Source organism: Telmatherina bonti, assembly GCF_933228915.1.
Source record: "Telmatherina bonti genome assembly, chromosome: 13".
Lineage (NCBI taxonomy): Eukaryota > Metazoa > Chordata > Actinopteri > Atheriniformes > Telmatherinidae > Telmatherina > Telmatherina bonti.
In genome coordinates, this window is record NC_136611.1 from 26,840,668 (window position 1) to 26,867,652 (window position 26,985).

A 26,985-nucleotide genomic window follows, 5' to 3' on the forward strand; every position below is an offset into this window, starting at 1 on the left:
AGCAACATTACCAAGTGTCATTCCAAATATATACAGACAAAAATCAGAAATCATTTTATAAGAACATCCACTTTGTTCCTCAATATGTGTGTATGAAGGATTATGTTCTTGCCCGTTTAATGTGACTTCTGTTTTCGGACATCACTGGTCAGCTTCTCAACATCGGGCATGTAAGATGTAACTTGTGCTGAATTAATGTCCTTGATTTGCGGATCGTTAATGTTGCTTGCCATTTTAATGGTCCTTTCCTTCACTGTCTTAGTGGAGAGGGGCATGTCTTTGAATTTCTGTATTATCTCGGTTTTGTTTTTGAAGTTAGCAAATACGTGTCCTGATATGTTGATGACTGACTCCTTCATGTAGTCACCATCTGCGAACGGTTTTCTACACTTTATTATCTCCCGGGTTGCAACAAAACTTGCAGCAGTAGTGGAGTTTGGAGATGCAATCCACTTAAATCTATTTTTGCGCTTCTCTAATATTTCCAGAAGTAATGCAATCGCACTTTCTGTGTCACTCCCAACTGGGTACTGGCTGCAAATGTAGCATGCTTTCCCTGGAAATGTCTTTCCACATTACTCTTTTTGTTATTTGACAACTTCTCGCTACAGAACAAACATTCAGGCAATCCTTCCTCATTGGCAATAAATGTAAATGATTCGGTCCAAGAAACGTTGAATCTTCTGTTCTCCTCTGTTATTTTTCTCTTTTTCCCTTTGGGATCCATGGCGCATCACACAGCCCCGGTTTGTTTACAACAGCCACCTGCCTCCTCCCGCCCTGCTGATAGGCTATGTGTGTCGCAGGCTATGACGCAAATCTTCCAAAGAATGTTTGTGTCATGTTTGTCCTCCTACAGAACCAGATCAAAACAAAAATATATATCCTTTTCCATTTTTAAAAAAAACATTTTTGAAAAAGCTCCAGGGAGCTCCAGGGCAGCCAAAGAGCCGCACGCGGCTCTAGAGCCGCGGGTTGCCGACCCCTGTTCTATACCACGTGGCTTTAATTTCATTAACTGAATGTCATACAAACTATTTTAATAAATTTGTCAAACATGGTCAAACACGAAAGTCAAGCTGAGTTGGAGCTTCAAAACATTCATTGTCATAGTATTGGTTATCTGGGAAAAATGTGTGTGGGTGCTGTAATTTTACCCATGGTCGTCTCAACAAACAAAATAGGTTACACATACATCTTTCATACACGGTCTATGCTTAACAACAGACCAAACAACTCCGAACCGTCACTCAGAACCATAGACGTCGCATTTTATTGAGTTCAATATGTTGAAATCACATTTTTATTGGCCACGAGATGTCACTGTGGTAATGTTATGCGAACATTCCTAAAGATCGATTCTTTAATTGGAACAATCGTTTCTCCAAACTATTCAATCTCCCATTTCTGCCGTCGCTACTTCGGGGTAAACTCGCTAAACTTTACCAAGCAGCTGTGAAGCAGCGCTTCGTGGTGTTTATTACTAAAGCTTGTTACAAAACATTTACCGCTAAACAGCTTCTTAAACTTAACTTTCTCTGCTCCCGAAGCAGCCGACCGACTTCTGTACGTCTCTGTCCCAAACCCCTGAATTAGCCGCTCGTTGCCATATTTACGTAGACTCCTCATTGAGCGCTGGGGAGTGAACCAGCGTCGCTGCCATATTGGATGGGTCTCCGCTTTCGTGTCTCGCTGCAGAATCCATAGACATATCTGATGTCTATGGCAGAATCAATGTAATTTCCCCATACAACTGTTTTCTGTGGAACAATACACAGTCTATGGAAACAACGCGTATATATTACACACAAAAAAAACACTTTTCTATATAACTGGTTTATAAATAATGTTAACACAGTGAATAATCTACTAAATGCAAATGATAAAATTTATTCCTATGAGGTGTTTAAGGAAAAATATTAGATTGATGCTATTTTGTTGATTGTGCAATTTTTGTTGTGATTGGACCTATACCTTTCAAATAAATGCATTGGAGGTGCACCGGAGATCCATCCAAGATGGTGGCGCGATGAAGCGTCTATGTATACGATGTCTATGCTCGTTGCCTCCAGCCCAGTAGCCCCTATATAGAAATATATCATTGGTCAAATCCATCCACCCAGAACGTATTGACCAATGAGTGACAATTTTAGTCATTGGCGCGCAGTTAACGTCTTCCTGTGACGCACATCTACGTCCTACAACAACAAAGGATGGGTAATAAATGTAGTTTATAAATCCCTTTATGATTTATTGCCACAGTCTTTTCAGAGTTCAGTGTGTCCCTCAAGTATGTGCAACTTCACAAATCCAGTTACGTCGGGAATGAACGGTAGGTCGCCTCTCTTTACGAGTGATGGTTGCCCGGGGAGACAGATGCTAACGTTAGCTCTCATAATTTCTTTGCTAATTATTTAACTTGCTGGGAAGCGATCTGAGGTGTGACTTGTTTGAATTTGCTGCGTTGCCGAAATAATACATCAAGTAAATGTTACTGGTGCCGATATACCATCGCTTATGTCAAACTGAGTTTCATCCAACCTTACAGTTAAGCTGAGCAGGCTAGTTATAAGTGAATGGCCAAAAGGGTAGCAAGTCGGTCCCAAGCCCCTTTCAAAGTAGTTCCGTAGTGTTAAAGCTTGACTGCTCCGGTTCGTCTTCTCGTCCCTCTATCTGCTGGGATGTTTTACCAACACATACACTCAGACATCCAAAATTAATGGTATAGGCATTCTGGTGGCATTAATAATACAAGCTACAAGGTTTTGTATATCAGTCAGTCATTTTCTTGCTTGTGCAATTAAGGGTCGCAGGGAAGTTGAAGCCTATCCCAGCAATCATGGACAGGTTGCCAGTATACCACAGGGCCAATACAGACAGACAACCATTCACACACACACTCCTGGGGACCATTTTGAGTAACCAATTAAGTTAACATGCATGTTTTTGGACCTTTTGGTTTTGTATGTGTCTTGCTTGGTTGCTTTATTCTCTGTTTTCCTCTGTCCTTGGCATAATCAGTTTCTGCAGAAACACACAAAAATTGCAAACATACAAGAGGCTGAAGATCAAACAAACAAATTAAAATGGTACGTTATTTTTATTGTGGAAAAGTATGCTAATATTCTGTGATGCTGTTTGGTGATACTTTGTGAATCTGCAGATTTTATATAAAATATTATTGATGATCTTTGCAGATTCGCATAGCAGCATTAAATGCTGCCTCTACAGCTGCAGATGAGTCTCAAGACCCCTTGAGAAGCAGCAAGAGTCAGACAAAAGAAGCTCAAGTATATACCAAAGATTTAATTAATGAATAATATTGAGCCAACTTTTATCTGAATGCAGCTAATTTTTGATGAGTCTGAATTTCCTTTTTGTCTCCACAGGAAGCTGAGGCCTTTGCTTTATATCACAAAGCTTTGGATCTGCAAAAACATGACAAGTTTGAGCAGTCTGCCAAGGCCTATCATGAGCTTCTTACGACTCCGCTGCTCAAAGAGGTAAGAAAAAAACAATGCAGTACATTATATGGGCCTTTCCATGTAGTCAGGTAGCTTACTTACTAAACTCCATTTAGACAGCAACATTTTGAAAATCTTTTAGTGAAGTCATCTGTGAAACTTAAAAGTTTATTAGTAGTATTCTTAGTACGAGACACTGCTTATTGTTTTTGGATGCTTTATGAAGGTCTAGTTGTGCCCACATTTATTGTGTTTTGCGAGTTTTACCTGTACTCACAGTTAGTCCCGTGATATCTGCCTGGATTATTTTCAGTTTGAACTTGTTCACATATAAGAGCTGTAACCTATCATTCATGTTGCTCCACTACATTTTATTTGTTGTATAAACTATCATATCTTAATGTCTGTTAGGCCATGCCTTCAGATGATCAGAGAGTGGGTCTCAAGCATCCTGGCCTGATGTTGAAATATTCAACATTTAAAAACTTGGCAAGCATGGCTGCATCTCGGGATGACTTGGAGACCGCCATGGAGTTTTATTTAGAGGTATGACAAGGATTGGCATATTTAAACTTTTTAATCATCTTTAAGTGTTTATTATTTGTATATTATGGTAAAGTAACTGCTTTGTGTATAATTGTTTTTGTCTTTTCTTTCTTAGGCAGTGATGTTGGATTCCACCGATGTGAACATGTGGTACAAAATTGGTCAGGTGGCTGTACGATTGGTGCGCATCCCTCTTGCTCGTCATGCTTTTGAGGAGGGATTAAACTGTAACCCAGACCACTGGCCTTGTCTGGACAACCTCATAACTATTCTCTACACTCTTAGTGACTACACCTGTATGTAACATATCATCATGAGCTCTTAATCATTACACTTTAAGCTTGGAAAGTAAAATAACCATCATCTGCTTTTTTTTCCCCAAGGGTGTTTGTACTTCATTGCTAAAGCTTTGGAGAAGGATCATTGCTACACTAAAGGCCTGGTGCTGAAGGAAAAAATCTTTGAGGAGCAGCCATGTTTGAAGAGGGATACGATGCAGATGTTCATGAAATGGTGATGCCAGCCCGCTCTTTGGTCCTCCATCTGTTTATGATGTGCTCTAGCTGCAACTCTGTTGATTTCACAGCATTGAAAAAAAAATTCTTGTGTTTTGCTCTGGATTAATTGCAGCGATATGTCAATTCACTATGTGGAAGTGGAGGAAGAGGAGCGCAGATCCATTGTGGAGGAGGCACGAGAGATAAGGAGGCGCAGACAGGCTCTTTCCCACTGCGAACCAAAACCTGACCTAGTCCTGATTCAGCCCATTCGCTGCCTCTCGTGAGTCGTCATTTTCTATTTCTTGTGTGGGAGTTTAATTTTAAATGCCATGTCTTGTAATGGTTTGGGAAAAAAGATTGTCTCACAAAGCTGAGAAATGCTGCATTTCAGCATCCTTTTATCATAAAGGAGTTTTCTTTTTTAATTCTAGTTGATGTTACAATAAATTTTTGGTCTCCCCACACATAATTTTCCAGCTGTGAATCAGAAATGTCACTTCTGTTCATGGCAGATGGAAACATGTCGGTGAAAGCTTACTGGCAATGTACAAACATCAGACCACGTGTGAGCCACCACGCCCAAGTCTTGGCCGCAGGATAGACCTGTCAGAGTACAGCGACCCAAACTTCCTCCAGAATCTCCCCCAGCCAAGCAGCCCTGTCAGTATGGGCCAAACCACTGTGTTGAGCAGCAGCCCCAGTTCTTCCCTGCCACCAGTAGCCTTCTGTGAGCCGGTAGTGCTGTCCCATTCTGGCTCTCAACTTCAAATTGCACCAAGCCAGACTGTCGTGGAGATCAATACTTCTGCTCCCCCTGCTGGTTAGTTTATTAAGTCAATTTTAAAACATAAAAAGTGTTATCATCACCTTCCTGCATGATGCTTTTTGGAAACGGAATATGCAGTTATTTCACCAATAATCTGTAATATCATCTTTGTCTGTAATCTTCTGATATGACTCCAGTTACAGGAGTGGAAGTTTCTGTCACTGATAAAGTGAAGAAAGCCCCAAAAAGGAAACGTGCAGTAGAGGATAGTGGGGAGACAGCCAAGCGTCGATCTGCACGTGTTCGAAACACAAAATGCAAGAAAGAGGAGAAGATTGACTTTCAGGAACTGCTTTTTAAATATTTACCTTCCAGGTACCTGGTATTAAACTTTATACGCAAGGCACAGACGTCTGGTCATAGCTCTGCTGACTTAAAAAACTATTTTTCTCGTCTGCTTTAGGCTGAAGAAGTTTGATCCTGACAATGACGATGAGAGTCTAAGCAATCTTGAGACACATTGTGATGGGAAGGAGGATATTCAGCCTTTACATGGGAGTTGCTTACATGTTGACTCCATTGAATACATGGAATCTGGTATGAATTGCATCATGGATATGTATTTACATCACATTGTTGTTTTGTGTTGGCGTTTTGTTTAAACAATGTGTGCATTTCCTCTGTAGAACAACAGGATGTCCACAAGTTCTTGCTTAATAATTTGGCCAATGGTGGCATCCTGGATCTGATGATGCGCTATCTGAAGGCAGTGGGTCAGAAGTTCATGAAGGAGTGGCCCCGGGGGCTGACTGCTGTGGTGCTGGAGGTCTATCAGAGCTGGAGGAAGCACAGCAGCGGCCTGCCCAACCCTTTAGTTCGAGACTGCAGCAACCTGCACCTCCGGGTAAATTGCCAGAAAACTTCATTTCATGACTGCTTAAACTTGACTTTGAGAAAGTGGGACATGTGGCAGAACCATTAGAAAGCTTTTTATGAGGTTGAAGACTTTTCCTAAAACAGATATTAGTGTGATAGACCATAAACTATCAGTTCAAGCTCCTGATTCTATCTTGTAGCTGAGGTTTAATCTGAGGCAGTCTGAGCAGTAATTTAACACAGATTAAATGAGATAAAATACAGTCCACGTTTGTCTCTTGTGCCATCATTTCACTGTGACTCATGCATAAGTAGATCTTTTGCATAAGCCAGATGCTGGGTATGAACTCCAAAAAATGATGATATAAGACTTTTATTTATTCTTTTACAGATAATTATTTGAGGTTTGTGAAAAAGTGTAAATTTCCCCTTTTCCTTATTTTGTTATGAGGTTTACTACTACCCAGTCAGATGATTTAATTAATGTAAAATGCTATGTCATTATGCACAGTTAAATGTGCATTATTTATTTACTATCCCAGATTCTTATGATATTTGCCTTTAAGAACCACGGTGGATTCAATCTCAAATATGTCAGCATTATCCAGGATATATTGTATTTTAAAAATGTCTTGAATTGGACAAGGCTAAAAGTGTACATGCCAGACTTTGCCTCCTGTTTTTGTCTTCACAGTGACCTCTATTATAATTTCCCCCAGGGATTTGTAAAGTTTTTTGGTTTTTTTTGGGGGGGGGGAGGGTGTAATTTTGCTTCATCTTTTCACATTTTCTGCATATACAGGAGATGTTGGCAATGAGCTTGGCCTGTATGGAGTTGCAGTTGGAGCAATGGTTACACAGCAAAGGGAAGATTGGTAAGTTAATGAGTTCACTCACACCATGCATAATGGAGTTTGATTAAATATGATGGACTGCAGTATTGTGCATTTGAAAGCAGAAAAGCACGAGGAGAGTGCAGACCTCTGCCAAACAGCTCATTTCTACACGTTTTGTGATTTCTACCTCACGTACTAGTCCTGCATTCATTTTATATGTTGTATGTATATGTTATATACACGCTATTAAATTCCCAGATTCATTGATGATGAATCCAGTCTCTTGGCAATGTTGTGGTGTTTGTTGTATGTTTAGATCTTGATTTGTTCTCTTGCAGTGATGAAAATTCCCTGATTTTTCTCTGTTCTGGATTGTAATATCCAGAATTCTGCCGTGATCCAGATCTATCTTTGAAAATCTTGTAAAACCTTGTTGGAAACATCTCCTATATTTTTAGCCAAGCACCCTGACCATTTATAGTACAATGAAAATGGCCCTATCTTGCAATGATAAAGAATCTATCAAAAAAAATTCCTGGATTGAGCCGGTGATCTGGATCACTCCCAATAATTGAATGTAATCTTAAACTGGACATAGACCCATTTTCAGAAAAAATTGTAACAGTCCATCCAGTAGTTTTTGTGCAAAGTTGCTACCAAACAAACAGATAAACACCAGCAACATAATCTCCTCTGTGGAGGTAATTATTTACATCACATGGCTGAGCAGGACGCTGTGAAGTCTGTTGATCTGTCCAGGTATTCTTGCTTTCTCCTGAAGTCTAAAACCATGCATGTTCGGTTAATCATGTTCCCTCAACTGTCTTGAGGGGTGAGTATCAGTGTGAGGGGTTGTTTATCTCTCTGTGTTGGCAGTCTGATGGACTGGTGATCTTTTAGCAATTGGTAGCCTGTGAAATTTCTTGAAAAGTGACTAAACTTTAAAGGTTTGGACCAAAAATGTTTAAATTAATTAATTAATAATAATAATGTATTATTTTAATTTTAATGGAGGCTGAATCACTTTCCTAACCTGCCATTGTAATTTTGGTAATCAGGTTTACAAGCTTTTTGTATAACTGTTGTTATTGAGACAATTAACAAGAAAACCTTTTCTAGGAACATAATAAAAAAAAGAGAAGATGTGTTCTGCCAAAACATTTTAAATATCTCATGACTTGCTTTAATAAGTGAATTCCGCTCTGTAATTTCATATACAGGTACATCTCAGAAAATTAGAATTTTTATAAAAAAGTTCAACATTTTTTTATCACTCATTTCAGAATGTGAAACCTATCTATTTTATAGATTCATTCTACATGGAGTGAAACATTTCAAACTTTTATTTCTTGAAATTTTGATGGTTGTGGCTTATAGATAATGAAAACCCAAAACGCAGCGTCTCAGAAAGTTAGAATATTACATCAGATCAATGAGGGGGGAAAAAAGGATACTTTAAACAAATGCCAGGCTTCTGAAAAGTATGTTCATTTCCATGCACTCAGTACTTGGTTGGGTCTCCTTTTGCATGAATTACTGCATCAATGCGGCGTGGCAATGGAAGCGATCAGCGTGTGACACTGCTCTGGTGTAATGGCTCCTGATGCGCTGAATCCAGCATCAGTTCACTCTTTGTGAAGCTCCCCCAAATTTTTGAATGGATGTTCCTTGACAATCCTCTCAAGACTGCAGTTATGCCTTTTGCTGGTGTACCTTTTCCTTCCACAGGTTTTCCCTTCACCCAACTTTCTATTAATATTCTTGGATACAGCACTCTGAACAAGCAGCTTCTTTAGAAATGACCTTTTATGGCTTTCCCTCCTTGTGGAGGGTCAATGATCGTCTTCTGGACATCTGTCAAGTCAGCAGTCTTCCCCATGTTTGTGTAGCCATCTGACCCAGACTGAGAGACCATTTAAAGGTTTAGGATACCTTTGCAGGTATTTTGAGTTAATTAGTTGATCAGCGTGTGACACCATGACTTTCTAAAATTGAAGTTTTTCACAATATTCTAATTTTCTGAGACACTGCATTTTGGGTTTTCATTATCTATAAGCCCCAATTATCAAAATTTGAAGGATTGAATATTTGAAATGTTTCACTCTGTATATGAATCTATAAAATATTTAGATTTCACATTCTGAAATGAGTGACAAAAAATATTGAAGTTTTTCATAATATTCTGGTTTTCTGAGATTAACTTGTATTGTTACATTTTTCATTACAAACTTTTGAGTGACATAAAATTGTTGTGACAAACCTGTCGGCATACAGCCAGAATGCTAGCTGGGGCCTTTGATATCTTACTTTCACTAACAATTCATACTTTGAAATATGACCAGACATTCATATTTTAAAATACGTGATAGTTTTGTTTTATGATTTTTCCCAGGGCAAAATTCCCAGTGATTATATCATATATATATTATCTATGTTAAAATTCTTTCGGGCCACATGTTAATATTCACGGTCAACATACTTTTGCTAGATGGCAAAGGTCCCTGTAGAGACCAGCAGCCTTTAATATAAGATTATATTCCCTGTCTTGTCAGGCAATGTGTCTCACTAAAAACAGTGATATATTTACATTCCCTGTATTATTCATACTTGGTTTTAAGTAACCATTTTATACATTTTCTAGTTACTCCAAGAAAAAGCTGTGGCAGTCCAAGCAAGGATACAACTGACTCAGAATTTCCTGGGCAGCACTTCCAGGATGATTTGTTAGTTGTTGCCCTCGGTTCTTCCCAAAAAGACCTGTTTGAAGATGACTGGTTAGATATTATGGTGCGTGTCTATTGGCTAAAAGCACGATTCTTGGCTCTCCAGGTAAAATAATTATTTTCTTGTTTCTGACTGCTTTCTTTCTGTCTGTGAGTCATTTTTGCACAACTTTCCGAGAAGCGACTTGTAAGACCATGTTTTTTGCTATTGTTAGGGAGACATGGAATTTGCCCTCGAGAGCTATGAGGTATGTATAGGCCTTTTGCAGAGCAAGCCAAAGACTACAGATGGGAAACATTACACAATCAATCTGCCCAACCTACGTGTTGATGCGGCCATATCTGTGGAGGAGGTCAGTGTGGTGGACCAGAAGACATTTCATATATTATTATATCCCTCATTTTTAGTCTATTGTTCATGTTCAATCTATGAAATAACTTAAAAAAGTTTTACAATCGCGAGATGGCTTCTGTCCTTTTGTTCATGTTCATAAGAAGAGCTTGTGTTTTGTCTGAGTTTTCTCTTTTCCCATGGACAGATTGACAAGAGGCTGAAATCTCTGGAGCGTTGTCAGTCTTTAGAAGAGATCCAACGTCTCTTTGAGTCTGCAGACTTTGAGTCTGTTGTGCACCTGCTGCAGCCCACTCTTAATTATGGAAACAGGAGCAAACCTCTGGAGTTTGTGAGCTCAGCACCAGAGCGTCCTGCGCAGTTGATGCTGCTACAGGTTTGAAATACCACAACAAAAGACTTTTGTCTCCTGCAGGAACGAGTGGGCAGTTTTCAGTCAAATTTGCTATATAGGCTTACAGAACACACAGCAATGTGTATGCATCCTACATTGTCATTATTTTAGGTCCACAAGTCCATAGTTCTGTTGATTTTTGTCACGCTCATTATAGAAGATCCATTTTAAACAAGAGAAAAGTTGAAGGGGTTCTTGTAAAAGTTTGTATCTCATACCTGCCCTGTGTTTCTGGTGTGGAAAGGAGTCTAGTATCTACTTGATTTCTAAATCTTGATGTGTGTTTGTGTACTGTTGTAGTGACACTCTGGGTTTCGATTCTCTACCCTAGAACTCTCTGTTAAAACTGCAGGACTACAAGCAGTGTTTGGAGTGCAGCGAGCTGGCTTTAAATGAAGCCCTGCAACAGCTGAACTCTGCTCCAACCGGTTCACCCCCAAGCAAGGAGGAGTGGGTCAGCACCATTGGAAAGCTACTAGATGGCATTGAAGTCTGCTTCACCAAAGAGTCTGAGCTTCTAAGCAATGTCCCTCACTTCTCTAGTATGGCCCGACTGGCAAACAATCTAATCCAGGTTTGAAAGGAATTAAACGAAGCACCGACTGATGCTACAATGAGTAACTTATTACAGCAGAAACTGATTAAACTTATAACTGTTTTTTTTTTCTTTCTTTCTTAGCTGATCGACCTTAGCATGGCCGTTTCTGACGATCCCAAGGAGCCTTATTTCTTCTCAGTTCTGCCTTGGATTATTCTGTATCGCATCATCAAACATGAGGAGGCTGCATTTGACTGTATGCTCAGACAGCATATATCTTTGGATGATGATGAAGGTGTTTTCTGCTTTCTTTTCATGCTGTGGCTTTCCTGTATTGCTGATGGACTGCCAGCTGATACGTTGTGTGATGTTGATCATTTCCAGATGAAGCCGACACCCCCATGCTGCCCTCCTCCCTGATGCTTTTAAACACAGCTCATGAATACCTTGGTCGTCGCTCCTTGTGCTGCAGCTCAGATGGTGCACTCCTCAAGTTCTTTGTAAGTTAAAACAAAAACAAAAAACTTTTTTTTTTTTTTTTTTAAATAAAACACTTAACATAATTGAGAGTTTGCACATTCTTTTCTATTTTAAAGAACAAATTAAATATTTTTTTGATGACTATTCTGTCTGCTGTGCAATGTTGTTTTAATATAGGTTCAAGTTTTGGAAAAAGCGTTTGCAGCTTCTTCCAGCACCGACCCTCATCCTTATAAAGAGGAGTTGGAAATGGCCCTGGAACAATGCTTTTTCTGTCTATATGCCTACCCCAGTAAGAAGAGCAAGGCCCGTTACCTGGAGGACCACTCATCTCCACAGGTCCTGACTTTGATTTGGCATTCATCATTTATTGTATCAGCTTGAATGACATCTGCTAGTTTGAGTTCAATCAGTTTAGTCATTTACAGGATGACCCAGTTTTAATTGGCTTGTTATCTAACTGAAAGTGTAAAAACAAAAACGGCAAATTAAGCTGAGCTGCCTTTTGGATAATAGCTACATGGTGATAAAGAGACAGTGAAGAGGTTGCTCGAGGCTTTGGCCAATAGGTACAAGTTCTAAATTGTACTGGAAAACTTATATTAGAAGAGTGCATGAAAGGGAGCAGACTGCTGATGACGCAAACATTCGCTTCACTGACCCTCATGACAGAAAGGGCAGCTGCATCCATTAATATTATTTTGTTGGTGAAGTACACAGATCTGGTCTCACTGGAAAAAAAAATAGAGGCCATGAAATGGTTTTGTTGTAATAAAAGCATTCATATGACTAAGAAATTCAAGCAAATGTAGATAAGCTGCAATAAACCAGTGAAATTCTGGTTTGTATTATTAACTGCAAATAGTCAGTCTATCCTCGCTGTACAGTGTCTGAGACTCTCTTAGTCTCCGTCAGCTCAAAATATGCTAAAAGGTCTTTGTTATAGAGTTTGTTCAGTTTTAGTTTAGAAATTAAAGTAATTTTACACAGCAGTGGGCTTTTGTGTGCAGCCCTTGATCTTGTGTGTTTTCTGTCTATTTTTGTAATGCTTGTATCTAACCACCAGGTGGGTGTCAATCCATTCATGTCAGAATACTGACTGTACTTGTGGACTAATGCAGTGCATGAGTAAAGTCTGCTTGTTCCTGCTAATGTTCTGTTGCACTACATATTGCGATCACAAAATTCAGTGGACCGTGGCAGTAATGATTGCTGTGGAATTGATCTCTGTTTTTGTAGGTTGAGCTTCTGTGGAGTGATGCACTTTTTATGTTCAAATATTTCAAGCCAAAGTCACTCCCTGAGTTTGACAGCTATAAGACAAGCACGGTGTCTGCAGAACTGGCCAATCTCCTGAGGAGGTTTGCTAGCATTGCCCCGTCAAGTGACAGTCCCGTCCTTACCATGGATGAAGTAGCAGCGCACATTGAGGGCATGACGGAAAAGGTCAGTCTGTGAGGCCGTGCTGAAAATAAGACTCATTGTCTGCATTTATATTACTTTTATCTTTAGTAGCGGGTTTGTTGTTGTCAAGCATGACTACTAAAATGTTGTATTTTGCTTTCTTACAGGCTCCTTGCCTTCCTGAGGGTGGTGCCCCTGCACCTCCTATTATCAATGAAATCTACTACCTGCTAGCTGATTATCATTTCAAGAACAAGGAGCAGTCCAAAGCCATCAAGTTCTACATGCATGACATTTGTGTGTGTCCCAACAGGTAACCCATTTCTCCATGTTGGTTTCAGTATTTTGCACCAGTGTACTAATTTTTTTAGTGACTGTACAATAGTATTTTCTCAGTGAGAATGACACAGGGACTGTCTCTCCTCAGGTTTGACTCCTGGGCAGGTATGGCTTTAGCCAGGGCCAGCCGCATCCAAGAAAAACTTAATTCCAATGAGCTGAAAAGTGATGTACCCATATGGAAGCACTCCCAGGCTGTACTTAACTGCTTTAAAAGGGCCCTGGAGATAGACTCCTCCAACCTTTCTCTGTGGATTGAGTATGGCACCATATCATATGCGCTGCATTCATTTGCCTCACGGCAGCTAAAACAGTGGCGAAGCGAGCTTCCCCCAGACGTTGTTAAACAGGTGAGACTCATGAAGCTCTTAATTGATTTATTTCTGCATTAGTACAGGTTGTGTTTAGTTTGTTAGATGCGTTAGTTTAACTATACTTGCTTCACTCTTGCTTGAGCAACATTGAACTGTTGCTTTGAAATAAAGACCTCATTGTGAGTGTGTTTGTGTTGTTTCAGATGGAAGAAAGAAGAGATGCCATGTTGGAGACAGCGTCTCAGTGTTTCCAGGGGGCCTCCCGCTGTGAGGGTGACAGTGATGAAGAAGAGTGGCTCATTCACTACATGCTGGGAAAGATAGCAGAGAAGCGTAAAAATCCTCCAGTGGAATATCTGCAGCTTTACAAAAAGGTAAATGCAGGGCTTCAAGTATTCCAGCACGGTGCTGAATCTCCAACCAAGACCATTTAATTATGTGTGGGAACCAGGTCTACCATCACACTGAGGTCATCTACCAATGGTGTGATAAGAACACAGCTTTGTTCTCACTTAAACACATTAATGACCAATCAGAAGTTGAGCTGGGCCTTTGGTAAATGTCTGGTTGAGAGATCCAGCTGCAGTTTAAATCACCGCTACACCACAGATCAGTATGATACAGCAGCGGATACAGAGGCCAGATGCAAACTACGGCTCGTCATTTTTACTGGCAGGATGGAGAATAGATATTTAAAGCCTTGTTATCTGTTATTAATGCCATTTTCTGGTACACTGTGTTTGTCTGCCGGTGGGAGTGTTCTCACCTGTGTCTTACATGCACGTTTCTTAGTACATTGGATGAAGAAGAATGTGAAGTTGTGACCACGTATAATCAGAGAGGACTTGCCATAATTTAAATAAGGTTAAAAACTAATCAGCCTGATGTTATCTAACACTGGTGTTGTGGATAAAGAAATGTTCAGAAACAAAGTCTGAAGTTAGCTGGTGCTGAAGTTAGCGTTTGGTGGGTTGCAAAAAGGGTTTTATGTCACCAATAACACACAGTTCAGTTTGTGATTTGAAAAACTTTTTTTAATATACAAATAAGGTGTGATTTTAAACTTGCTTTTTTTGCATGTGAACATAGGGGGGATACTGAGCATATTAGACCAGGTCCTGCTGAAAAACTGCAAGACTTGACATTGTCACATCTGGACTGAGTTATTCTGTACAGCTGCTAGATTTATTGAAACACTTTCTGATTTGAGAAACCTTTGTTTTATTTATAAATATTTAGACCGTTTATTAATTTATATATTGCACCTATACCACTTGGGGTCTGTCCATGACATCCCCCCCCCCCCCTTAATATTTATTCCATTGTAAAAGTATTTATCATTTGTTTAGCTCATTTCGTAATCGAACTGCAGTTTTATTACAGAGTAGACTTAAAATTGCAGGTTTACATTGCATATTTAACACAGTACTATAGACTGTAATGTGAGCTGTGGCTGTTACTGATATGTGGGCTTTTTTTTTTTTTTTTTAACATCTCCACCTACTCGTCACAATATTAGAGCCAATCTGTTCGGCCCGTTATACAAGAATATCCGTTAATGAACCCTAACCAACCTGATTCGCAGCACCTGTTGGATGAAGATGTTTTATGAAACACCTACAGAAACAAAGATCCCTGCCTTTACATTCCTGCCAATTTTTGACCTCAGTAGAACAAAATATGGAGTAAGACATTGCTCTGCTGCTGTGATTAGATCACTGAAGGCAGGCGAGCTTTATCAGATATGCTATCATGGATCAGCACTGTGAATGCAGTGAAACCTGATGTCAGCGCATGTAGCTGTCTTCTACTTTTCACACTTGAATTTACTAGTTAAGGAGTTTGTTTATATTGACAGATTGTATTATACTCTCAACTCCTCACTCCACTGTATTTCCAGGCAGCCCACTTTCTGCATGAAGAAGCTGCCAGGTATCCTCGGAAAATTCATTACCATAATCCTCCTGACTTGGCCATGGAGGCCCTGGAAGTAAGCTGTGTGCAACTTGTAGCTCGGTTATGTTTAAGAGTCTGGAAATGTTCACATTTAGAGATTTTAACCTTCTGAACATTTAGACTTGTTTTTCTAAATTCCTACAGTTGCATTTCCGTCTGAGCGCCACCATCCTTAAGTTACTAGAGTCTGACGAGCCTGATCTGGACCACGAGCTCCTGTTTACCTTGCTGGTTGAGGCAGCTACTGGACCTTTTGCCCGGGGGGAAGAAAAGTGCATGCCAACCATGCCACGGTCTCATGAAAAGTAAGCAATACATAAGCAAAACACAATTAAAAAAACATCTTTTTTCCAGTGGAACAACAATTCTTGTTTTTGTTTCATTTCAGAGAGAAACCTTCCTTGATGATGGATGAAGATTTTAATTGTTCCTCAGTTTGCATAGGAAATGTCCTCAGCTCCTCACTTCCATCAGTTGCCACTCCAGGTGTAACATCTCCTCCTTATGTGGCCACGCCATTTGACCACGATTACGCCAAACGCAAAACGCTCCGAAGGCAGCAGTGGCAGCAGCAGCGGCATGAGGAGCAGCAGGCTGATGGTACAGTCCCAGTCCTAGACACTGTCTCTGGGGTTGGGCTCTTTGCCCTATTAGCACTCGGACAGGAAGCCCTCCGGGGAGTGCAGGGATTGCTAATCACCACGCTTCGTTTTTCAGTTAATATGGTCCCTGTGCACTGGGTGATTGGGATGTGGTGAAATGGGCAATATGGCTACTGATTATTTGACTATTTTGATGTGCATGATAAGGCATCAGCTTTAAAGCAAGCAGATTTCTAAGTGGAGCTTTGCTGAGAGCATCGGGGCTTGTGTTTGCATGTGTAAGTGTGCGCTGGTTGTATAACATCACTGTGTTTTGGCTGCTTTATGTCTGTTCTTATGTTCTCATCCTGCCTCTCCTGGTAAGTAAAGACTGGCGTTTCTTTTAAACTTTTTATACATTTAGTGGCACATTTGCACACATATGTGATGTTTTTTCAGCATCCTTCATGTGCTGTGAATCGGCACCGTATCAGAATGTTTCCAGTGGCTTGTCCAGGGTTTTATAGCAATAATGAAGATTTTGTTATAAAAATATATATTTTTGGATCAAGTCAATAATATCTTGAGTGATTGCAGCCATTTTAAGTATATTTATTTAACTGTGGGTTTATAATGTTTTGGGTTAGGTGATAGGATTCATTCATTCATTCATTTCAGGATTGGAATAGGAAATCTTCATTCTTGGATACCAAAATTGAAATTCAGATATAAAATGTGCTAGATGCACAACAATCCTCAAAGGAATGTACATTTCTTAGATTCATCCATGTTCAGGATCTCTGATATCTCCACTAGGTGTTGTGGTCATAACTGGTTTTCTGGTTTTGCTTGATTTTTATGACCAAAACAAACATGAGGGTTTTTATTTGAGATGTACTATATATTTACACAGTAAGAATTCAACATTTCATTTTAATTTTAAAAGTTGTCAAGTATATATTTCTGTCAGAAGAAATGAGTCTTTGCCGTTCTTTTTATCTGATGAAAACAACAACAAATAAACAAAAATATAATATTTGTCCACCCACCCCATCCATATATGATGTGTAGCTTTAATGTGCAAATGATTCAGCCATATTGCCCATGTTGCCAGTTTTGTCACCCTTTCCAGATTCCTTCCTACCTTCCTACCTACCTACCCACCTACCTGCCTGCCTGCTACCTCTTTGCCTGCTTGCTTTTACCACCTGCTTTGCCATTTATATGCATGTAGTTCTAGTGGGGTGATTGTTTTCACAGGTGGACAAAGCCCTTAACAATCCACTAAACTGTCTGGTGTATCATACAGTCGCATTGTTTGGTTTGGGGGATATTTTCACAGAAAGGGTGATGGGAAATATTTGGAAATCTTACAAGAATCATGTTTGCTCTTTGCCTAATTGGATCCAATTTGTAATCATGACTAATTAGTTTGAAAATGTCAGAATGTGGCTGCCTTGTTATTGGAACACAACTCTGTGGCTGAAGTCAGAAAACACCCCACTATGCACATTGTTGCTGGTAGGTGTCCAATATCTGACTTGAGTCCTGCTGAAACTGCAACAAGGTGATTAAACTGTAGAACCAGATTCAGACATGCATTTTCCAACTCCGATCAAGTGAAAATATTCATTTCTGACATGATGGTTATTGTTTACATTGTAAGATTTTGACCTGGATGCTTGTTATAAATAACTGAACAGGAGTTTATGGACAAAAAAGTTGCAAAATAGATTCCTTTTTAATACACAATTCATATCTGAGATTATGGCTTTCCTTTTCAGAGTTAAGCTATATTGACTACTAAAAATATTGTCTACTCTAATATGAAGACAAGCTTGTCTGGATAAGGTTCTACATTTTCAAAGGGTGTGGCATCAAATCTGTACTTCATTAAGATCATATAAATAACTGAATTTAAGGCTATTGCAGATCATATTTCATACAAAATTTAGAGGTGCAATTTTGTTTTATTTTTTTTAAACCAGCTTCCTCATATCTTCAACAGCCTCACCAGAGTTTGACCATGATTACTGCCTGCCCAGGTCTGCAATATGGCTGGCTTCACTCAATGGTACTGCTCTTCTAACCCACTGGAATAAAGTGCTGTCTAGTAGGAGGCACTGAATACACAGCTGTCAGTTTACACAGATTTTACAGTACCATAGCAACTTTGCTGTTTACTCATGACTGTAAATCTCTTGAAAAGCCCCTTGTGTACATTATTGTCTGAACAGCAAAAGTGACTTGCTTTTTTATTAACAGTTCCCTGCCAAGGATGTTGTTGCTGAGGCTGCAAAACATGGCAATTGAGAGGAAAGCTGGCAGTTTGTTTTCTGGACCATTTGCAAAAACAGACCATTTCACCTTTTAAATAATTGTCCTTTTCCCATATCAGTTCCATCCAATACCCCAACCAGCGTTAATAAAGATGTGACTTCTAACTTCTTATAGTAAAATAATTACATCTTGTTTCCCCTCACATTACAGCAGAGAATGTTTGGCATTTTTTTGCTTAAAAAAAGACGAACACAACAGTTTACACAACCAGAGAAAATGTTCAAAAGGAATAAATTTGAGCTATTTACAACTTAAACCACCCCATCAAAAGCTATTTTTAAAAAATTATGTGAATTTATTTGTGTTTTTATTTTTTTAGAGATAGATTATTAGTATAATGATGTGCATTTCTTAATGACATTCCTGATGCTGAGGTTAATTCTCTGTGCTTGATGATGCAACTGGTAGCTTAACCTTTGTTTTCTGTTTTGGGCAGATCGCAGTCAGGACAGTGAGGTGGTGTTGCTTTCTGATTCCAACTCCACCCAGGACGTCTTCACTGATCCAGCCAGCTCTCAAGACAGTAGTCACAAACCTGCCTTTATCAAAGCTGGTTTATCATCGCCAGAAAGCACAACCCCTGTGAAAGATGGACAGCCAACATCTGAGGACACAGGTAGTCAGGAAGGCTGCAAAGCACTAATAGAAGCATTTAAACTTGTGTGAAATGAATATATCAAACTCTGATGTTTTTTATTTGGTTCTCTAGCTCCAAATGGCTCCATTCAGACAGAAGAGAAAATTATCCAAGAAGAAATAGAATCTGTGGTGGTGATTCCAGAGACTTTGGTCCCTAAGGCCTCTGCAGAACCTTGTCCTCAGCCTCTACCTGTCCCCATCACTCCTCCCAAGCCAGCACCATCTCAGCAGGCCTCTGCTCAGATTCCATCCAGTGATGGCAAAAAGAAGCCAGAGGTGATCGAAGTGCCCAAAGCCCTCCCTGCAGAACGAGCTGATCAGAGACGAATGCTAGTGGAAATGTGTGTCCGCGCTCTGTTTCTCTGCCTCAGCCGCTTCCCTCAGCACTACAAGAGTCTCTACCGGCTGGCCTTTTTCTACACCAACAGTAAGACCCATCAGGTCAGTGCAACACTGTTCACCCGTGGCACTTCATTCATATTTCATTTAAAGGTTAAGCCATCTATTATGCCCAGACCATATACTTACAATCAGTATCCTCTGTCAATAATGGTGACATTTACTGAAGATGAGTGTGATTCTAGTTCCTCGCAGTCTGCTGAAAAGTCACACGAGCGTGTTTGTTATTGTTGTGAAAGTATATCAGATCCCTGATGGTCATTTCATTATTTAGTCCTCTTGTGGGCTCGTGAGCACTGCAGTGTTGCATGAGTGGCTGAAACAGCCTGTGCTGGCTATAAGGCTCTGTGGGCAGAGGTGTGTGTGTGGGTGGTAGCGCAGTGCTCTCTCTCAGCCAGTTTGGCACAGGGAGACAGCATTGAGCTTTACTGTGATGGCAACCTTCTGTCAGCACTCTGCTGAATTTAATACTGCCTCTGCCCATGTTCAGTGAGGACACATTTGGGCTTGGAAAGGTCCTTTCTCTTTTGTATCATCCTACTTTAGCCAAAGCAGTTTATTTGCAGCATTTTGGTTTCATGATTTCTGGTAGTTTTGTCTAAATTATTATTTTCATTCTATTATTTGTGGTCAAATGGGGTTAAGTTTTACAAGGATCTCTTTAATGGTCAAAGAGCAAGTTTATAACATGTTTAGGTCTAAGGCTCAAGGAGGTTTTTGGTAAGATTTTCCTCAATTTTTTTTTTTTTTTCACCGGCATTTTGAGCAGCTTGCATGAAGGCTAATGTACGTTGGCACTAATGAGTTGCTTGATGTGATGCTGTTGACACAGGTTGCTTAGCCACCCTCATAGACCCAACACATCCAGTGTTAAAAGCCTCTTTTTGTTCTCAGGGAAACTGTTCCACTCTCACTGGCTGGACATTTTTATCCCTTTTCTGAAGATAGGAGAGGGAGATTTCATGCTGTAGGCCAGTAGCATTGTTTAAGATAACATGAAGTGGCATCAGCTTGCTATCTATTCTAACAGAGCTCTCGTATTGACATTTGATTTATGAGTCACCGTGCTGTGAAGCGGTCTGCATTTTACTGATTGCAAATAAGCAATATGCCTCTTTCTCATTAAGATTTAGAATTTGTTTGTATGTATATAAAATACATGCAAATGCATGGGTTTTTCTTCCTTTTTTCATTTATTTATTTTTTATTACAGAATCTACAGTGGGCCAGAGATGTGTTGCTAGGAAGCAGTGTCCCATGGCAACAGCTGAAGCACATGCCAGCACAAGGACATTTCTGTGAAAGAAACAAGACAAACCTTTTCAATGTAAGTAAATGTTCATGTGCATGAATTTTTATGATTATTATGACTATTTCTGTTTTCTATTCCTGCCATTGTCAACAACATATTAATTATAAGACTGATGATACACATAACACCTTATCTTTAAATGGCCTGCCTCATGTGGCTGTTCAAGGAACTATAGATTTATGTACTTCCAAATTGGATTTTCTTTCTCATTTTTACTTTTATTTTTATTATGGCATTCTTGGAAATAATTTCTTTGACAGTAATTGTAAATTAAGTACGACGGAGTATTAGGACCACAATGAGAAAAAAAAATAGTGTCGGATTATTATTTTTTCCTCTGTTTTACTAGAGAATAAAGTCGAAATGACCAGAATAAAGTCGAAATGACGAGAACAAAGCCGAAATACTAATGTTAAGGTCGAGTTGTCAATATGAATTTGAACAGCTTTAAAACACAATGCCTTGTGTGTAGCCTACTCACTTTTACATCAAGAAGTTGCATGCACACACGTTGTAACCTACACGGCATGCGGTCGCTCTTTTTTTTTTTTGTTTTTTTTTTTTAAATTTTATTCTCATTTTGACTTTATTCTTGACATTTTGACTTAGATATCGAAACTGTATTCCTACTTTATTCTTGTCATTTTTACTTTATTCTTGTCATTTTGACTTTATTCTCTAGTAAAGCAGAGGAAAAAATAATAATCCGACTCAATTTTTTTTCTCATTGTGGCCCTAATACTCCGTCATAGTTAAGAGTAAAATCTTAATTGAAATAAAGAGATTGCAGTCATCTGAAAAAGTTTATAGACTATAGCATTATATATATTATAGCTTTTAGAAAAGAATGTAATGTTGGCAACACTGAGGGCTACCAGAGCTCAATTCTTTCATACTTTTAATTATACCATATTTATGTGTATGATGTGAGAAAAGAAAGGCTGGGAGATTGCCTTTCACCTGAATAAGTCCAGCTTGCTGTAATTGGTGGCTCCACTGGGCAGATTCTGTTAAAACATACATTGTAGGAAGTGTTTTATTAGACAATAAACTAGTTTAAATCAGTTTTACTTCTTACAGCAGCCCACAAAACTACTAGAGTCCTCAAACTTAAAGATTGTGTAATTCTTCTGTTTAATTGCATTTGATAGGACTTTTTATACGACATAAAATAAAATTAGAATCTACAGTGAATGGCTGTCTATTCTCTGCTTACCGGCTAAGTACAAACCCTGATCACAGGCTCTATTTAAATCTGGTACAAATACGCATCCTGGGTGTTGTTCTCAAGTGGACAGTGCTAAGTACAGGTGTAGAGGCTGTCAGTAAGCATTTCAGATGCTCTTTAGATTCACTGTGGTGGCTGCAGACACATGGCTACATGTATTTAACTATAAGCATTAATCTGGGACACTTAATGACAACCCTGACACCTCTTATGTTAGTTTCCATTCCTGATGTTCTCCAGTTGACTGTCATCCAAAATTCAGTTAAAAAAAAAAAGGTATAAATATGGAGCTCATGGGTGAAGTCAGTTTAATGTAATTGTGAGTTAGTTATTTCTAGTTCAAGCTTAAGCCTCACAGCCTTTACCAGATTTATGTCCTTTCTAACCACATATAACTGTTGCAGGCACAAACTTGATGCACATTAATTAGCAAATTATCATATAAATTTATTGCTTATTATTGAGGCTATTTCTCAGTTTACACTCACATGTACCATTTACGCCAACTAAAAATATGCTGTTGGTAAATAAGAACAGATGCTCATTTGAATGTGAAACCTGGTTATTATACCAGCATGAATGTCCAGCAGGAAGCAGACTATTCCTCCTCTGCCATGACTGTGTCTTCCCTTGTGTCATTGCTTTTTCTGTTCATGTACCCTGCTACATCACACTTGAATTTTGACCCTTTCTAACCCACTGATTCTGGAAAGTTGCTCATAGTCTCTCGCAACTTCCTTTCTTCTGTTACCAAGCAACCAGCACAACATTTCCCCTTTTTATAATTGTTTCTTTATTCTTTGTTTATAATTACTTTTTCTATATTCTTAAAGTAGTTAATACTTTAAGTGAATGCTTTAGTCTTATTTTGTGAGCACGTTAGTGGTTATGATATGGCGTTATTAGTGTGTCTAACTGGAGGTAACTACTGCTCTGCTGCAAGCTGTTTTAAGTAAGCCAATGATTGTTTCATTTCCACCTGCATTTGTGAGAACAGGTGGCTTCATGCTATTTCCTGCTGTCATTATTTTAGCCATTAAAAACTTGCCATCATATTTCTATGTTGTTTTTAGTATGTCCTCTCATTTTTACCTAATTATGTGTGTTTGCTGCCAGAGGCTGGAACACACAGCTGAGTTTAACCCTTACTCATAATTGTCTTGAATCGACCAGGTGATCAAAAATCACGCCTCTATGAGGATCAGTGGATGTAGACACCTCTATAATTGGAATCACACTGTGGGAGATTGTTGAATTATCTGTCTCTGAGAATCACAAAGCCTCTGTTGGGTTGCTGTGGGAGCATTAACTGTCTGAATCCATTTTCTGCTCTGCATGTCAGCTTATTTACATCTTTTCACTTGAAGCAGTTATTATGACTTGAGTGTGTCTAGAAATGTGGTTACCATTTGATTTGTATCTTGTTTTCTTTGTCAAACCGTAAAGGTTCTGTCACATCCAGTCAGGAGCTCATGCAGTCATTCGATTGTTAGATTGGATTTTGCAGAAAATCTTTTGTGTCTAGTTAAATTTGTGAACTGTGGCGCTAAATGCTGTTTTCCGTAGGCTTGTGGTAACAGACTGTAGATGTGATGTGGGCCAGGTCTGAGCTGGAGAAGAGCTCTGCTGTGCTCTGGCTCCCACTGGGTTCTTACAGAGCCCCTTCTGGAGGCAAACCTGCCACTGTGACACACCAACTGTTGGAGCTTTACTGTCCTCTTTAAAGGAGGGCCTCTGTTTCCACCATACGACAATGTTCATATATTTAAATATTGAAATCAAATGTGTGTTTTCTCTTTGAGTCTGCTTAGGGCTGATATGGGACCAGCCACTGTATCTAGACTGATTTATGATGTTTAACTACATTAAAGTCTTCCTAAAGGTTTTCGTACTCAGCTGCTATGAAATTAATTCCTGATTGGAGTATTTGTCAGGTTCAGAGGAGTTTGAACCAGAAACCATAAAACAGATGGATGATGTTGTTTTTTTTGTTTGTTTTTACATATGTCTCCAGTCTTAACTAATGTGCAGTATCAGCATTTTAGTCTGCTTCCAACTCTGTGGTATAATATGTTGCATGAGTTCAGATTGTGTCTTTAATGACATATTATTTACACTAATAAGGCCGCAGAATTTCACTGTGGTCTAAAGCGAGTGATCACACAACTCGGCATTGTGTCACCTTCTCACAGGGCCGTGCTGACATATTGTGACATTGTTTGTAATCACTATAAAAAATTTTGGAAGTGATTATTGCTCCATCTCTCTGTTAATTCTCCAGCCAGCTTTGGCTTTGCTGATTTTGTGTTGCGTTTACACAAATAAAAGAAATTTCTGATAAACATTGATGTTAGCAGATTTTAAACCTTTGTTATGGATCAACAGACAGAGGCGTTGGAATAAGATGCTGAGATTGGTGGGCAACTGTCTTTCTAAAGTTCTTGAGCAGCTAAAGACACTTTTAGCTGTGTGCTCAATTATTGGCTGGCCAAAAGAATGTGTAGGATGCATCTTGTGGCACAAATTGCAACCAATCATAAACTCATCACTTAACCCATGAACTACTTTCTGCAGAAAACACATCAGGCCCTCTCTTGAGCCAGTATTTGGTTTGTCCCTTCATTCACTATAGTAAAAGACAGAGGTGTTTTTGGAGTCTGTCTAGTCTAAGGTCATGAAAATCCTGCTATTCTCATTTCCACACAACTGCACACTAATGAAATCATAGTTGCGTGTTTCTGCCAATAGGTCGCCCTAAATGTTTTGCACTGGATCTTTAATAGTAAGTTCCCCGATGTAGGTCATGATGCCCTACTTTTCCTTCTTGCCTTGGCAGTGTTACATTAACTGGGGCCTCTGTAAAGTAACCTACATACTGCTGTAAAGAACTGATCCAGATGAGGTTGTGTTGCATAATTCATCTGCATGGTTGTCAACATGCTTGACAACTGATAAAATATTATTTCAGTAACAGCTTTATTACTGATAAAATGGTGAGAAGTTAAAGACGTGTTGTTGTATTCCGCACAGGTGTTTCCCCCCTTAACCAGTCACCTAAAGTCTACGTTTTGTTTTTGTTTTGTTTTTTTTGTTTGTTTTTTTATGATGGCATGCATATTTGCAATCCTGCATGTTAACAAGTATCTGGCTTTTTCTGCTGCCTGTAATAAACTAGCTTAGTAAAACCCAGAGTATATGCTGTTTTGGTAGAATTGCTTCATCATGTTATGATCACATTTCTAGAGTAAACCTTCCAAAGTTTGGACTCATCAAGATGCATGTAGTGAAATGACACAAAATGAGTGTAATGCTTTATTCTCAATCATTGTAGCAGAGTATCAGAGGGGAATTAATGCTGTTGGGTTTAACACAACTGTAACACCAGCCCTCTTGCTGTTCAGGATTACTGTTGAGTAGTCATGAGTTGCTGCTGTGAATTAACTCGGGCAGAGTTCGCTCCTGTGTGGCACACCCCACATACATACTTACATCTTGCTTACATATTCTTCCACCCACTCACACGAAGCTCCAGAGAAAATGGACGTCCTTATTGCAACTTTTTTCAGACAAATGCAGATGTTTGCTTTTGTTTCTCTCTCTCTCTTTCAGAGAATGTTTTCAAATAGTGTTGTCAAACATTGGGCATTCATAACTTATCAAGCTTCTTATAGGAAGGACAGAGTGTCCTGTTAGGTGAAGCGAGTCTGCTGGAAAACGTTTATACTTCCATTACTTCGCCTTGGTTTGATGTATGACTCAAACATTTGTGTGTTCAGCTGTGCCTTGTGCTGTAGGTGGAGCTTCACTTAGGAGAACCTTGTATTTGTGTTTGGTTTCTCTGTCTAAGAGGAGGAGTTGTAGTCCAATGAATATAATTAGTTGAAGTTGATACTTAAATTTGCATGTTGTTAGGGTTAACTCTGGCTACCAGTATGTTTTCCTTTGACTTTTTCTGCCCTGTAACTGGTTGAGTTTTTCTTTTTTTTCCCCCTCTCCCTCTCATACGATCACACAACACGAAGGAAAACAAGGTGTGTTTGCTTTGTCTGTGTTTAGTGGGCAGCTGGAGAGGCACGACAAGAGTTGAAAGACAGGAAAAAGAAGGTGAGAGCTGGTGTCAGTGCAGCGCTGACTGACTGAGGAAATGCAGACGCTGAACAACCTGTTCAGGCAGAGCTGCTCTTTCTGCAGCAATGTATGACTTGCAATGAAATTACATTTTTTTAAAGTGTTAAGCTTATTTGTGGTCTTCTCAATGCCTCTCAGCACACTGATGAGGTAGTACTGAAATTGTTTTTCAGCCTGTTTATGTTCTCTTGTTCTTTTCCTGTTGCTCAGTCTTCAGGGCGATCACGCTCTGCCCCTCCCACTGGCTCTTTTTGCTTTACTCATCTCTCTGTGTAGCGCTCTTTTCTTTTTCTTTTTTTTTCTTTTTTTTTTCCCCCTCCCTCATTACTCTCTCTCTGTCACTCCCATGTTTGTGTGTATATTCTGTGGGTGTACACTAATGGGAGGGATTTTCTCCAGAAGCCTGTGATTGGCTGGCAAAGGCGTATGGTGATTGGTTGTGTGCTGTATATAGTGGGAGAGAAAGGAAGAGAGGAGGGGGAAGAACTCCAGCAGGCTGGGGTCAGGGAGAGAGCTGAGCTGAAGTGCGTGGGTGTTTTTGTTTTGAGATGGCAGGGTTTGAAATCGGGAGAGGAACGAGTCAGCTTGTCTGTCAGTGGCATGCTGAGCTTATAGGCCGTGACTCGAGCACCGTTTCTCGTCTTGCCAAGGCAGCTGCCATTCTGTCTTTCTATCCTTTCTCAGCCATGTGCAGCTGTGCTTCCCTCTTTTTCTCTCCAGCAACTCTCGCTACTCTAGCACCCGAATGCAGCCCATCACTCATTTTCAGAGTGTGAGCCTCGTTCAGGGTGGAAGCGCTGCTGGTTCTGCTACCAACCAGCAGGAAACTGTCCAAAAGAATAGTAGCACAGGCACCGTGGAGTAGCTTTC

The 26,985-nt window shown here is 39.6% G+C and overlaps 1 protein-coding gene across 1 annotated transcript in view; it reads left to right on the forward strand.

Moving 5' to 3' along the window:
• The first annotated feature begins 2,219 nt into the window (after positions 1–2,219).
• The window catches only part of cabin1 (calcineurin binding protein 1), a 37,506-nt gene continuing 12,740 nt past the window's right edge, over positions 2,220–26,985 (forward strand). The window contains exons 1-30 of the mRNA XM_079251095.1: positions 2,220–2,332; positions 3,022–3,089; positions 3,198–3,290; positions 3,390–3,503; positions 3,876–4,010; positions 4,126–4,306; positions 4,394–4,523; positions 4,641–4,790; positions 5,023–5,330; positions 5,474–5,651; positions 5,740–5,873; positions 5,963–6,180; positions 6,955–7,027; positions 9,630–9,817; positions 9,927–10,064; positions 10,251–10,439; positions 10,789–11,031; positions 11,137–11,290; positions 11,380–11,495; positions 11,653–11,814; positions 12,715–12,921; positions 13,047–13,192; positions 13,307–13,568; positions 13,736–13,906; positions 15,433–15,522; positions 15,633–15,793; positions 15,877–16,088; positions 18,846–19,025; positions 19,119–19,489; positions 20,661–20,774. Of these exons, the coding sequence (XP_079107221.1) occupies positions 3,087–3,089; positions 3,198–3,290; positions 3,390–3,503; positions 3,876–4,010; positions 4,126–4,306; positions 4,394–4,523; positions 4,641–4,790; positions 5,023–5,330; positions 5,474–5,651; positions 5,740–5,873; positions 5,963–6,180; positions 6,955–7,027; positions 9,630–9,817; positions 9,927–10,064; positions 10,251–10,439; positions 10,789–11,031; positions 11,137–11,290; positions 11,380–11,495; positions 11,653–11,814; positions 12,715–12,921; positions 13,047–13,192; positions 13,307–13,568; positions 13,736–13,906; positions 15,433–15,522; positions 15,633–15,793; positions 15,877–16,088; positions 18,846–19,025; positions 19,119–19,489; positions 20,661–20,774 (4,821 nt within the window). The 5' untranslated portion in view covers positions 2,220–2,332; positions 3,022–3,086. The remainder of the gene's footprint in view (positions 2,333–3,021; positions 3,090–3,197; positions 3,291–3,389; positions 3,504–3,875; positions 4,011–4,125; positions 4,307–4,393; positions 4,524–4,640; positions 4,791–5,022; positions 5,331–5,473; positions 5,652–5,739; positions 5,874–5,962; positions 6,181–6,954; positions 7,028–9,629; positions 9,818–9,926; positions 10,065–10,250; positions 10,440–10,788; positions 11,032–11,136; positions 11,291–11,379; positions 11,496–11,652; positions 11,815–12,714; positions 12,922–13,046; positions 13,193–13,306; positions 13,569–13,735; positions 13,907–15,432; positions 15,523–15,632; positions 15,794–15,876; positions 16,089–18,845; positions 19,026–19,118; positions 19,490–20,660; positions 20,775–26,985) is intronic.